Raw genomic sequence first — 12,386 nt, 5'->3', positions numbered from 1 at the left:
CATCATTCCTGTAGTTTCCCAGTCCCTGCTGATGAAAATTATCCCCACAGCATGATGCTGCCACCACCATACTTCACTGTGTGGATGGTGTTCTTGGGGTGATGTGAGGTGTTGGCTGTGTGCCAGACAGCTTTTTTCTGACCACTCTTCCATAAAGCCCAGCTCTGTGGAGTGTACGGCTTAGTGGTCCTATGGACAGATACTCCTATCTCCTCTGTGGAGTTTTGCAGCTCTTTCAGGGTTATCTTTGGTGCCTCTCTGATTACTGCCCTCCTTGCCTGGTCTGTGAGTTTTGGTGGGTGGCCCTCCTTTGACAGGTTTGTTGTGGTGCCATATTCTTTCAATTTTTTTTAATAATGGATTTAATAGTGCTCTGTGGGATGTTCAGTTTCAGATATTTTTCTATGACCCAACTCTGATCTGTACTTCTCCACAACTTTGTCCCTGACCTGTTTGGAGAGCTCCTTGGTCTTCATGGTGCCACTTGCTTGGTGGTGCCCCTCGCTTAGTGGTGTTGCAGACTCTGGGGCCTTTCAGAACGTGTGTGTGTATATATATACATACTCAGATCATGTGACGGATCATGTGAAACTTAGATTGCACATGTGGACTATATTTAACAAATTATGGGACTTCTGAAGGTAATTGATTGCACCATATCTTATTTAGGGGCTTCATAGCAAAGGGGGTGAATACATATGCACGCACCACTTTTCTGTTTTTTTATTTTATATTTTTAAACAATTTTTTTTTTTCACTTCACCAAATTGGACTATTTTGTGTGTCCATTACATGAAAATACATTTAAATTACAGGTTGCAACAAAATATGAAAAACGCAGAGGGGGATGAATACTTTTGCTAGGCACACACTATAAACATAAGGTACTTGAACAGTTCAGTATTAAAGAAATAACACATCAGTTTATGTAAAGAAATAAAATGAAGAACAACTGGAGTGATAAGCCCTGTTCAAGTTGGACCCCACTCTATCATCAAAGTACTTCTCTAGTTGTATTAACCCATTCCTCTGTGCGCCATTTTTACTTTCCAGGATCGCGTAATGATCAACCGCATGGACAACATCTGCGAGGCGGTCATCAAGGGCAAGTGGCCCGCCAACCGTCGTCAGTTCTTCGACATCCCGGGCCTGTTGCCTGGATACCCTGGCCCCGTGGCGTCAGAAAGCCCCCTGCAGAGGCGGGGCCTGGCCGAGCTGTCAATGGTGGCGGCTGCTCAGACGAGCTTCAGCGGCAGCGAGGACCTCACCCTCTCGCCACAGGTTAACGTAAGTAGTAAAAAAAAATTATTATTTAAAAACGCCCACTCAACAGATTTAGTTTGTACATACTGGTTAACATAACATGCATCTCAGATGATTGGTCTTGGAAAATGAAATGTATTCATACAGATATATAGGGTGAGGTCTGAAAATGAATATTCCCTTATTACTACATAGTTTACTTCAATAACTTAATTTTACTTTCAAACCGGTGTCCCAATTTTCTACATTGATTTTCAATCTAATGTACACTGCTCAAAAAAATAAAGGGAACTAAAATAACACATCCTAGATCTGAATGAATGAATGAAATATTCTTATTAAATACTTTTATCTTTACATAGTTGAATGTGCTGACAACAAAATCACATATTGTCAATGGAAATCAAATTTATCAACCCATGGAGGTCTGGATTTGGAGTCACACTCCCTACAACGCCTGGGCATGCTCCTGATGAGGTGGCGGATGGTCTCCTGAGGGATCTCCTCCCAGGCCTGGACTAAAGCAGCCGCCAACTCCTGGACAGTCTGTGGTGCAACGTGGCGTTGGTGGATGGAGCGAGACATGACGTCCCAGATGTGCTCAATTGGATTCGGGTCTGGGGAACGGGCGGGCCAGTCCATAGCATCAATGCCTTCCTCTTGCAGGAACTGCTAACACACTCCAGCCACATGAGGTCTAGCATTGTCTTGCAGTAGGAGGAACCCAGGGCCAACCACACCAGCATATGGTCTCACAAGGGGTCTGAGGATCTCATATATTTACCTAATGGCAGTCAGGCTACCTCTGGCGAGCACATGGAGGGCTGTGCGGCCCCCCAAAGACATGCCACCCCACACCATGACTGACCCACCGCCAAACCGGTTATGCTGGAGGATGTTGCAGGCAGCAGAACGTTCTCCACGGCGTCTCCAGACTGTCACATCTGTCACATGTGCTCAGTGTGAACCTGCTTTCATCTGTGAAGAGCACAGGGCGCCAGTGGCGAATTTGCCAATCTTGGTGTTCTCTGGCTAATGCCAAACGTCCTGCACGGTGTTGGGCTGTAAGCACAACCCCCACCTGTGGATGTCGGACCCTCATACCACCCTCATGGAGTCTGTTTCTGACCGTTTGAGCAGACACATGCACATTTGTGGCCTGCTGGAGGTAATTTTGCAGGGCTCTGGCAGTGCTCCTCCTTGCACAAAGGTGGAGGTAGCGGTCCTGCTGCTGGGTTGTTAACCTCCTACGGCCTCCTCCACGTCTCCTGATGTACTGGCCTGTCTCCTGGTAGTGCCTCCATGCTCTGGACACTACGGTGACAGACGCAGCAAACCGTCTTGCCACAGCTCGCATTTATGTGCCATCCTGGATGAGCTGCACTACCTGAGCCACTTGTGTGGGTTGTAGACTCCGTCTCATGCTACCACTAGAGTGAAAGCACCGCCGGCATTCAAAAGTGACCAAATCATCAGCCAGGAAGCATAGGAACTGAGAAGTGGTCACCACCTGCAGAACCACTCCTTTATTGGGGGTGTCTTGCTAATTGCCTATAATTTCCACCTGTTGTCTATTCCATTAGCACAACAGCATGTGAAATGTATTGTCAATCAGTGTTGCTTCCTAAGTGGACAGTTTGATTTCACAGAAGTGTGATTGACTTGGAGTTACATTGTGTTTAAGTGTTCCATTTGTTTTTTTGAGCAGTGTATTTATAAAGCCCTTTTTACATCAGAAGATGTAAAGTGCTAAACAGAAACCCAGCCTAAAACCCCAAACAGCAAGCAATGCAGATGTAGAAGCACAGTGGCTAGGAATAACTCCCTAGGAAGGAACCTGGAGGAACCAGGTTCCAAGGGGTGGCCAGTCCTCTTCTGGCTGTGCCAGGTGGAGATTTATAAGAGTACATGGCCATTAAGGCCAGGTTGTTCTTCAAGATGTTCATAGATGACCCGCGGGGTCAAATAATAATCAGTGGTTGTAGAGGGTGCAACAGGTCAGTACCTCAGGAGTAAATGTCAGTTGACTTTTCATAGCCGGTGAACAGGTCAGGTCCTAGCCGCAGGCAGAACAGTTGAAAATGTTGCAGCAGCACGACCAAGTGGACTGGGGACAGCAAAGAGTCATCAGACAAGGTGGTCTGGAGGCATGATCTTAGGACTCAGGTTCTCCAGGAGGGGGTAGAGAGAATTAGAGGGACCCTACTTAAATTAACACAGGACACCAGATAAGACAGGAGAATTACATCAGATATAAAACTGACACTAGCCCTCCCGCCGGGCACATAGACTAATGCAGCATAGCTACTGGTGACTGAGACGGGGCCAACCAGGCAAGATATAACCCCACCCACTTTTCCAAAGCACAGCCCCTACACCACTAGAGGGATATCAACAGACTACCCATTTACTACACTGAGACAAGGCTGAGTATAAACCACATATCTCCTCCACACAAGCCCGAGGGGGCGCAAAACCGGACAGGAAGATCACGTCTAACTCAACCCACTCAAGTGTCGCTCCCCTCCTAAGGACGGCATGGAAGAGCACTAGTAAGCCAGTGACTCAGCCCCTGTAATAGGGTCTGAAGCAGAGAATCCCAGTGGAGGGGAAGCCGGTCAGGTAGAGACATCAAGGGCGGTTCGTCGCTCCAGTGCCTTGTCTTTCACCTTGTCACCCCTGGGCCAGACTACACTCAATCATAGGACCTACTGAAGAGATGAGTCTTCAATAAAGACTTAAAGGTTGAGACCGAGTCTGCGTCTCTCACATGGATAGGCAGACCATTCCATAAAAATGGAGCGCTATAGGAGAAAGCCCTGTCTCCTGCTGTTTGCTTAGAAATTCAAGGGACAATTAGGAGGCCTGCGTTTTGTGACCGTACGTGTAGGTATGTACGGCAGAACCAAATCGGAGAGATGGGAAGGTGCAAACCCATGTGACGCTTTGTAGGATAGCAGTAAAACCTTGAATTCTCAACCCTATATTTCCCTCTCACTCTGTAAAGGAGGATGCTCTGAGCATGTCGTTGCCAAAGCAGCGTCGTCGCAGGCGGAGGAAGGTGGAGATTGAGGCGGAGCGCGCCGCCAAACGAAGGAACCTGATGGATATGGTGGCTCAGCTCAGAGAGTCTCACCAACCTGAGTCCCAGAGCCAGGCCATGGACCTCACCAAGGTAGGGTCTTTAGAATTTTATGAATTAATTCTAAATTTAGAAATATCTATCACTTTTTACAACTGCATTGTATTTTTTTGAATTACACTTTTTGGTCAGAGTGGTGTCCTACGGATCAGGTTTGACGAGTTAGCTAGGTAACCCTGGTCAACTCTTGAGTTCAACTCAGGATAACCAGTCGTACCAATGTATGTGGCTCACCTTTCAGTCAGGTAAATCTCTATGGCAATGAATCCTACAGAACTAACCTATTCCAGGGCTGGGTAACTCATGACTAACTCATTTATCCTGAATGAAGTGTCTGAGCAGTGAGTTGAGGACCAATTAAATACGGATTCCCTCCCTCTCACAAAGATTGTGCCATCCTCTTCATTTGAGGAAGAAGACTGATTTTTTTTTTATTTTATTTATTATCAAATGTTTTGTTGGTATTGTAAAAAAATCAAAAAGTATTTATCACATTATTTAGTAATGACAAAAGGCATTTGGTATTTTACAGGGACAGTGACTTTTATATGACAAGTGTTATTTCGGTAAAATCATTTTATTGATAGCAGTGGGTGGTGGGGGTTGCTCATTCATTGATAAGCGTGTTAATGATAATTAGGATTAGGGTGTTAGGGGTGTTAATGATACGTAATAAAATAAAGACCTCACTTCTAAAAGCATATTTCTCATCATACTGCAAGAGAACTTTTCCTTGATTATGATTGACAAATCTAAATGCGTCACAGTTACGAGACTGCTCGAATTATCGGCAGGCGGACAAGCAATACCCACCATTGTAGTACGGATGAAGCTTGAGCTGGAATGTGAAGGGAACTGAAGCTGGTTCGCTTTAGAGAACCCTGAGCAGATCTAGCTTGCTTCGTAGGATACCCCGCTCCCTGATATGTATAAGTAAAATTGATCCCACTGAAATAAAGCATTTTAATATTTATCACATCTATTTATATAAAGGAATCAAGTATGTAAAGCACTATGGTCATATTAGTTGCCATGTAAATGAACCTCTTTGTTACAGGCATTGCATTTTAGTCTATACATTGACTTTAAGTTTCCATATTGCTTATCATTGGGACTTATTCTGCTCCAGGGCATGCATCACCACAAGGCAGCGTCGTCCCTGGCGGGCTACTCCAGTAGCAGCATGGTGCCTTCTGCTACCCTCAAGGCTCAGATGGAGCTGCTACAGGCGGCCACGCCTTCCAGACATAGGGCCAATGGCTCATTGGCCGATGCTGACCTGCCCACCCGGAGGAGACGAGGCCGCAGGAAAAATGTGGAGGGGCTAGAGCTGCTGTTTATCAACAACAAGAGAGGAGCCACGGTACACAGCATGGTCACTAACAGTCACATTTTATTAATTTATTAAAGGTCCATGCAGCGTTTTTTAAATTGCAATATCAAATGGGTTCTGTGATTGTGTTAAATTAAAATGGTCAAAAAGAAACAAACCGCTTCTTAGCAAAGAGCAATTTTGCTAGGACTGTCTGAGAGAGTTCTGAGTTGGAAGGGGGAACTGAAAACTAGCTCTTATTGGCAGAGCGGTTTTGAACTGTTATTTAAAAAAAAATTGAGATGTGTATGTATATATGCAGTACTCATTCAAGGGTTTTTCTTTATTTTGACTATTTTCTACATTGTAGAATAATAGTGAAGATGTCAAAACTATGAAATAACACATGGAATCATGTAGTAACCAAAAAAGTGTTTGGTTGTATTTTATATTTGAGATTCTTCAAAGTAGTCACCCTTTGCCTTGACAGCTTTTCACACTCTTGGCATTCTCTCAACCAGCTTCACCTGGAATGCTTTTCCAACAGTCTTGAAGGAGTTCCCACATATGCTGAGCACTTGTTGGCTGCTTTTCCTTCACTTTGCAGTCCAAATCATCCCAAACCATCTCAATTGGCTTGAGGTCGGGTGATTGTGGAGGCCAGGTCATCTGATGCAGCACTCCATCACTCTCCTTCTTGGTCAAATAGCTCTTACACAGCCTGGCATTGTGTTGGTTCATTGTCCTGTTGAAAAACAAATTATAGTCCCACTAAGTGAAAACCAGATAAGATGGCATATTGCTGCAGAATGCTGTGGTAGCCTTGCTGGTTAAGTGTGCCTTGAATTCTAAATAAGTGTCACCAGTAAAGTACCATCACACCACCTCCTCCATGCTTAACGGTCGGAACCACACATGCGGCGATCACCTGTTCAACTACTGTCTCAAAGACACTGAGTTTGGAACCAATAATCTCAAATTTGGACTCATCAGACCAAATTACAGATGTCCACCGGTCTAATGTCCATTGCTTGTGTTTCTTGGCCCAAGCAAGTCTTCTTATTGGTGTCCTTTAGTCGTTTCTTTGCAGCAATTTGACCAATTTGATGTTGAAATGTCTGTTACTTGAACTCTGTGAAGCAGTTATCTGAAGTGCAGTTAATTGCTGATTTCCTCAGTTTACTCTGGGGCTTCCTTTCCTGTGGCGGTACTCATGCGAGCCAGTTTCATCATAGCACTTGATGGTTTTTGAGACTGCACTTGAAGAAACTTTCATCGTTCTTGATATTTTCCTGATTGGCTGACCATGTCTTAAAGTAATGGACTGTTTCTCTTTCCTTGTTTGAGCTGTTCTTGCCATACTATGGAATTGGTATTTTACCAAATAGGGTTATCGTCTGTATACCACCCGTACCTTGTCACAACACAACTGATTGTCTCCAAAGGCATTAAGAAGGAAAAATTCCACAAATCAACTTTTAACAAGGCACACCTGTTAATTGAAATGCGTTCCAGATGACGACCTCATGAAGCTGGTTGAGAGAATGCCAAGAGTATGCAAAGCTGTCATCAAGTCAAAGGGTGGTTTACTTAGAGGAATCTCAAATATGTTTAACATGTTTTTGGTTAATGCATGATTCCATATGTGTTAATTGCAGTAAACTAATGGACAGCAACACTGAGGCTTCTACTTCCAGCTTATATACATTTTACAATGGTCATCTTTTTGTTTGTTTTTAGTCCCACCTTCAGTTACCCTCAACCCCTCCCATCTATCTGAAGACCATCCAGTTTTGATTTCTATTTGCCATATTTTTCAACTGTTGCGTTTCACAAACGTTCTGAACCTATATACATTTTACGGACACAGTATATTTTACGTTAGTGATTTTATTTTTAGTCCCTCCCTTCAGCTCCACTCAAGCAGCTCTTACTGAGCTTCCCAAACTCTGTTCTCGGGATCCCCCCTTTTTTTTAGAACTACACAGCTGACTCGACTAATCATCAAGCTTTGATTCTTTTGAATCTGTTGTGTAGTGCTAGAACAAAAACCAAAATGTGCACCCTTTGTGGTCCCCAGGACCACGTTTGGGAAACGTTGTCTTACACTTAAAGGGCATTATCATAATTTTCAACAATTACAGTATCATTCCAACCTTAGTGCGAAAATGTATATAAAACACAGGAAATCATGTTTCGGACAGCATTGGACCTTTTTTAATAAATGGTTATTAAGAACCTGATAGAAAACAGGTTCAACAGGAAAAAGTCTGAATTCAGTTTTAGAAATTGTCAAATGAACACGAGTTTGACTGGGATATCTCAATTAGACTAACGTACATTTAAATACAAGTTTGACAGGACTTTGATCAAATTTCATACAAAATCAAACATTTTAGATACAATTTGAATAGCTCAACTTTACATGGTAATGAATGTTGAGTTAACCTTTCCCGGTCTTCACCCCCCATCCCCCGTCCCCCTCTATAGGAGGATTCCGAGGGGACCAAAGCGTCAGTGGAGGGGGTGCAGATGCCCCCGCGCTCCTACCGCCACAACATTCCCAGTCCCAGCGCCTCCGCCCGCGTCCCCTCTGTCAGCGCTATGGAGGACGGGGACCCTGGTACCCCCTCTGACAAGGACCTGAGGGACTGGCTCAGACAGCACCCCACGTACACAATGGACATGCCTACTGCATACACACCAGTATGTACTTCAATAAACTGGAATACAGTCTAGTTGTTTACCAGATGTCCCTATACAGTAGAACTATCCCATCAGTGTGGAATATGAGCATATCCCCTACCTTCAAACCCCTGTTCCCTTTCCTAAATCAGATCTTACACCATCCCCTTCAGTGATTTAAAATATGGTTACAGAATATAACATTTAGCTATTCTAATTCGTAACGGTTATAGTGTCTATCATGAAGTATTCAAGAATTTCATGTCTGGTCCTGTCGTGATTCCTAATCCCTGTCCACACTACTGTCTGTCTCTCTGTAGAAGAGTGAGGAATTGCTCCTCTCCTCCCAGTTCCCCAAACCCAAGCAGAAGCGGCACCGCTGCCGCAACCCCAACAAGATCGACATCAACACTCTCACCGGAGAAGAGAGGGTTCCCGTGGTCAACCGGAGAAACGGCAGAAAGGTAGGGGTTCTTTTCAGTACAGTACAAATTAGCTTTGTCACAAATGCATTGGTCGCCATTTGGCAACAGTTTCAATTTGGCCTTTCATAGCAAAACTGAAGGTATTGCTATCTTGTCAAACAATTTGTTCCTCTTTTTTTTCCAGATGGGTGGAGCCATGGCGCCGCCCATGAAGGAACTGCCCCGATGGCTCCTGGAGAACCCAGAGTTTGCCATCGCTCCTGACTGGACCGACATTGTCAAGCAATCGGTGAGTCTCTTGTCATTCTCCCGGTTAGCCCTCAAATGATTCCAATCAGCACTTGTTTTAGATTTTAACCTTATCAGTTGGAAACTGATGTTTGAGGAGAAATGAATGCCGAATTGCAAAATTGCCGTTTGATTAACTAACCACGGTCTCTTCCCCTATTCCACAGGGCTTCCTCCCTGAGGCCATGTTTGACCGTCTCCTGACTGGGCCCGTGGTTCGCGAGGAGGGCGTCCGTCGTCGGGGGAGACGCCCCAAATCGGAGATCGCCAAAGCGACGGCGGCTGCTGCGGCAGCTCAGGCCCAGGCTGCATCATCCGGGGGCCTAAACCCTCTGCTGATGAATGGCCTGTTTGGAGGCATGGACCTCACCAGCTTGCAGGGCCTACAGAGCTTCCAGAGTCTTCAGCTACAGCTCATGGGCTTCCCCGGCATGGGGGGGTCTGACTCTAAACACGCCTCAGCCATGCTGCCTCTCATGCTGCCAGGTATGGCTGGTATGGGCGGCCTGCCAAACATGTTTGGCCTGGGAGGCCTGTTCGGAAATAACCTGGCCGCTGCAGCTGCCTCGGCTGCAGCCACGCCCGCTACAGCCTCCAACGGCACCAATGACGAGGGCGATTCGGACGAGACGTCAAAGAGAGACGACGGGGAGGGCGGAGAAGAGGGGGATGAGGACAAGGAGAAGGACACTGGGTTGGAGGCGGAGTCGAGTGAGGCTAACAGGGACGCCGCGGCTCTGAACGCAGCCGCTGCCGCAATGGCCGCCTCCGGAATGTCGGCCAGCTCCCTTGCCTTCAACCCCTTCCTGCTGTCCACCATGGCCCCTGGGCTCTTTTCCCCCTACATGTTCCTGCCCCCTGGCCTGGGAGGTCTCACTATGCCTGGCTTTCCCCCCACCACCCTGGCTGACCTGCAGAGCGCCATGGCTGGAGCCATGGGGGCTGCTTCTGGAGCGCAGGGCCAGGAGAAGGAGCCCAGCCAGGCTGGCCCCGCCCCGGACCGCCCTGCCGCATCTACCGCAGACCCAGAGACAGCCGACGACAGTGACTCAGCAGAGAGCCTGGAGAAGACGGCCGAGTCGTCTGCCCTAGAAGACGAGGCCTCCGCATTGGCTGAGGAAGCTGACTCGCCGCAAGACGTAGCGGCCGAGGATGAGGAGGAAGGAGAGGATGCCCCTGAGAAGAGTGACTGAAACTAAACTGGCCTTTAACACACCCCCCCCCCCCCCCCAGTGCTCTCATGACACGTTTACACACCAACTTGATATCCAAATTAGTTTTATTTGTCTTTGTTTCTTTTACAGGTAAAAATGAAAATCAGGGAGAGTATACGTAACTAAAAGGCTCTCACTGTAGCGTTAATAGCGTAGTCAGGGAAAAAGCAAACTGAACTAGAGTTTTGCAGATGTCAAAAGGGTGTTATTTTTGGTCTTTGTGCTCTCTGAACAGTGCATACTAGATGAGATGGAACATTTCCTCCGAAATATTATTATAGGAATGAATCGTTCCAATAGTGCTATGCTGCTTTTCTGTTTCTGTATTTTTTTGATTTTTTTTTACTCTCTTGATATTGTGAAATTAAGTAGCATCTCGTAACTCTCCATTGGCGTACAATTTAACGGCATTAAGCGTCTATATGCTGCTGATGAAAAGGATCTTGTTTTTTTTGCTGTTTTACTGTTCTGCCTTGAAGAGCAGGATGAAGTCCTCACATATCAGATGGCCTAATAATCTGACTGTTCCCAGTCTCTCACACTGATGATCTCCCACACAAGTCTACACACCCCTGACTGTTTCTTCCTGTAATCTTACACACTAACAATCCAATCTCTGACTCTTCCCCGTCTCAATCGGACGGTCTTACCCTCACCCACCGTTCCTCTCCCAGTCTATGAAACGACCCCGTTACCCTTCTCAGTCAAACTCTTCCCAGTTCCAGTTTTCTGCCGCCTAGTACTACTACTACTAACACCCATATTGTCTGACTCTTCCAAGTCACACTCGTTATAGAAACTGTTTTCCAGTCTCACACACTGATGGCCCTGACTCTCCTGACTGTTTTTAGTCTGACACACTGACAAAGCCAAGCAGGGGAGAGACCTCTCTTCCACAATGCGGAAGGAGACAGCAATAACCTAAGGCAGCTTTTGAATGTCTCAAACATCGCTCTCCCATTAAAACACAACCACAAGTGTCGGTGAAAAAGAGAAACTAAATCGCATATAAACGATGACATGAAAAAGTACTGCAATCAATTTGTCTCACACTATCCCTGTTGATGCACTGGTGTAAGAGTAAAATAATCAGGTACCTTTATTAGAACTATTGAATGGGCTTTTTGTTACTTTTAGCCACCAAGCTGAAATGCATTACCTCAATTCTAACTAGCCTTGAAGTTTACAGACATAAGTTGTAAATGTTTTCTTTTTTGTCTTTTTTTTTCTTTTTTTTTTTCTTTTTTACATCATGTATGATGAACTGTAGTTATGATGCTTTTAATAAAAGTGAATCATGATATTCGCCTAGGAAACCAAACCCGGAGTGCTTGTTGACCAGTTTTTTTTGTGTTTTTTTTTAAGTGGATGTTAAATGTACATGTCTATTTTGAGTGTTAAATGACCTTGGTTGATTCATGGTGGTGAAGTTATTACCCCCAGAATAGGAAAATAAAGGCTTTTTAAGTGCAGATGGACATATTTTTGCCAAATGTGATATCTACTAACAATTCAATAAAATCCACTACAATTAATCACATTTTAGAAATATTTCATTGCGCAATAAGCATAATTTGGCTGAACACTAGAGCAATCACACCATCAACCTACCCTACAGGAGGGAAGAAGAGGGGCCCCTGCTGAGATGTCTATCTTGGCTGCATGCCAGCTCACCTCTGACTGTGATCAGAAAGGTATTTATAGGTGAAAGCAATCTGATACAACCCTAATTAGGTGTATCTTTATGGCCGTGAAGAAGCCAACGGATGTGGTTAGGCCATTTGAGAATTTGACCAGTCATTGAGAGTCCTAAGGGTAACCAACTTGGATTCTTACTGGAGTGTTCGAACTCATGCCTTATATAAAATGGTCGTTCCGATGATGCTTTCAACCTATTTATTCCGTATGTGTGGCTCATGCAGGAATCAAATCTATGATTTGTGCACAAAACACTGCCCCAACCAACTGGGCCATTGGAAGCATATGTTGGCTGGTGGGGTCTAGGGCCAGTGGGGTGGAGGCACAGGAGAGAGGAGGGGTAGGGCTAGTGGGAGACA

At 45.3% G+C, this 12,386-nt stretch overlaps 1 protein-coding gene across 3 annotated transcripts in view; it reads left to right on the top strand.

Moving 5' to 3' along the window:
• Window positions 1-11,864, top strand: part of chd7 (chromodomain helicase DNA binding protein 7) — an 81,519-nt gene extending 69,655 nt beyond the window's left edge. For 2 of the 3 annotated variants that reach the window (XM_036985767.1, XM_036985766.1), the window contains exons 32-38: window positions 1,054-1,287; window positions 4,271-4,438; window positions 5,535-5,780; window positions 8,208-8,423; window positions 8,723-8,866; window positions 9,012-9,116; window positions 9,283-11,864. In XM_036985767.1, the coding sequence (XP_036841662.1) occupies window positions 1,054-1,287; window positions 4,271-4,438; window positions 5,535-5,780; window positions 8,208-8,423; window positions 8,723-8,866; window positions 9,012-9,116; window positions 9,283-10,308 (2,139 nt within the window). In that variant the 3' untranslated portion in view covers window positions 10,309-11,864. The remainder of the gene's footprint in view (window positions 1-1,053; window positions 1,288-4,270; window positions 4,439-5,534; window positions 5,781-8,207; window positions 8,424-8,722; window positions 8,867-9,011; window positions 9,117-9,282) is intronic. The other variant, XM_036985768.1, reaches the window with a different exon arrangement.
• The last annotated feature ends 522 nt before the right edge of the window (window positions 11,865-12,386 follow it).

This window comes from Oncorhynchus mykiss, chromosome 8 (assembly GCF_013265735.2).
Source record: "Oncorhynchus mykiss isolate Arlee chromosome 8, USDA_OmykA_1.1, whole genome shotgun sequence".
NCBI lineage: Eukaryota > Metazoa > Chordata > Actinopteri > Salmoniformes > Salmonidae > Oncorhynchus > Oncorhynchus mykiss.
Note: the sequence above shows the minus strand (reverse complement) of the source record. Positions and strands in the feature narration are given on the sequence as shown.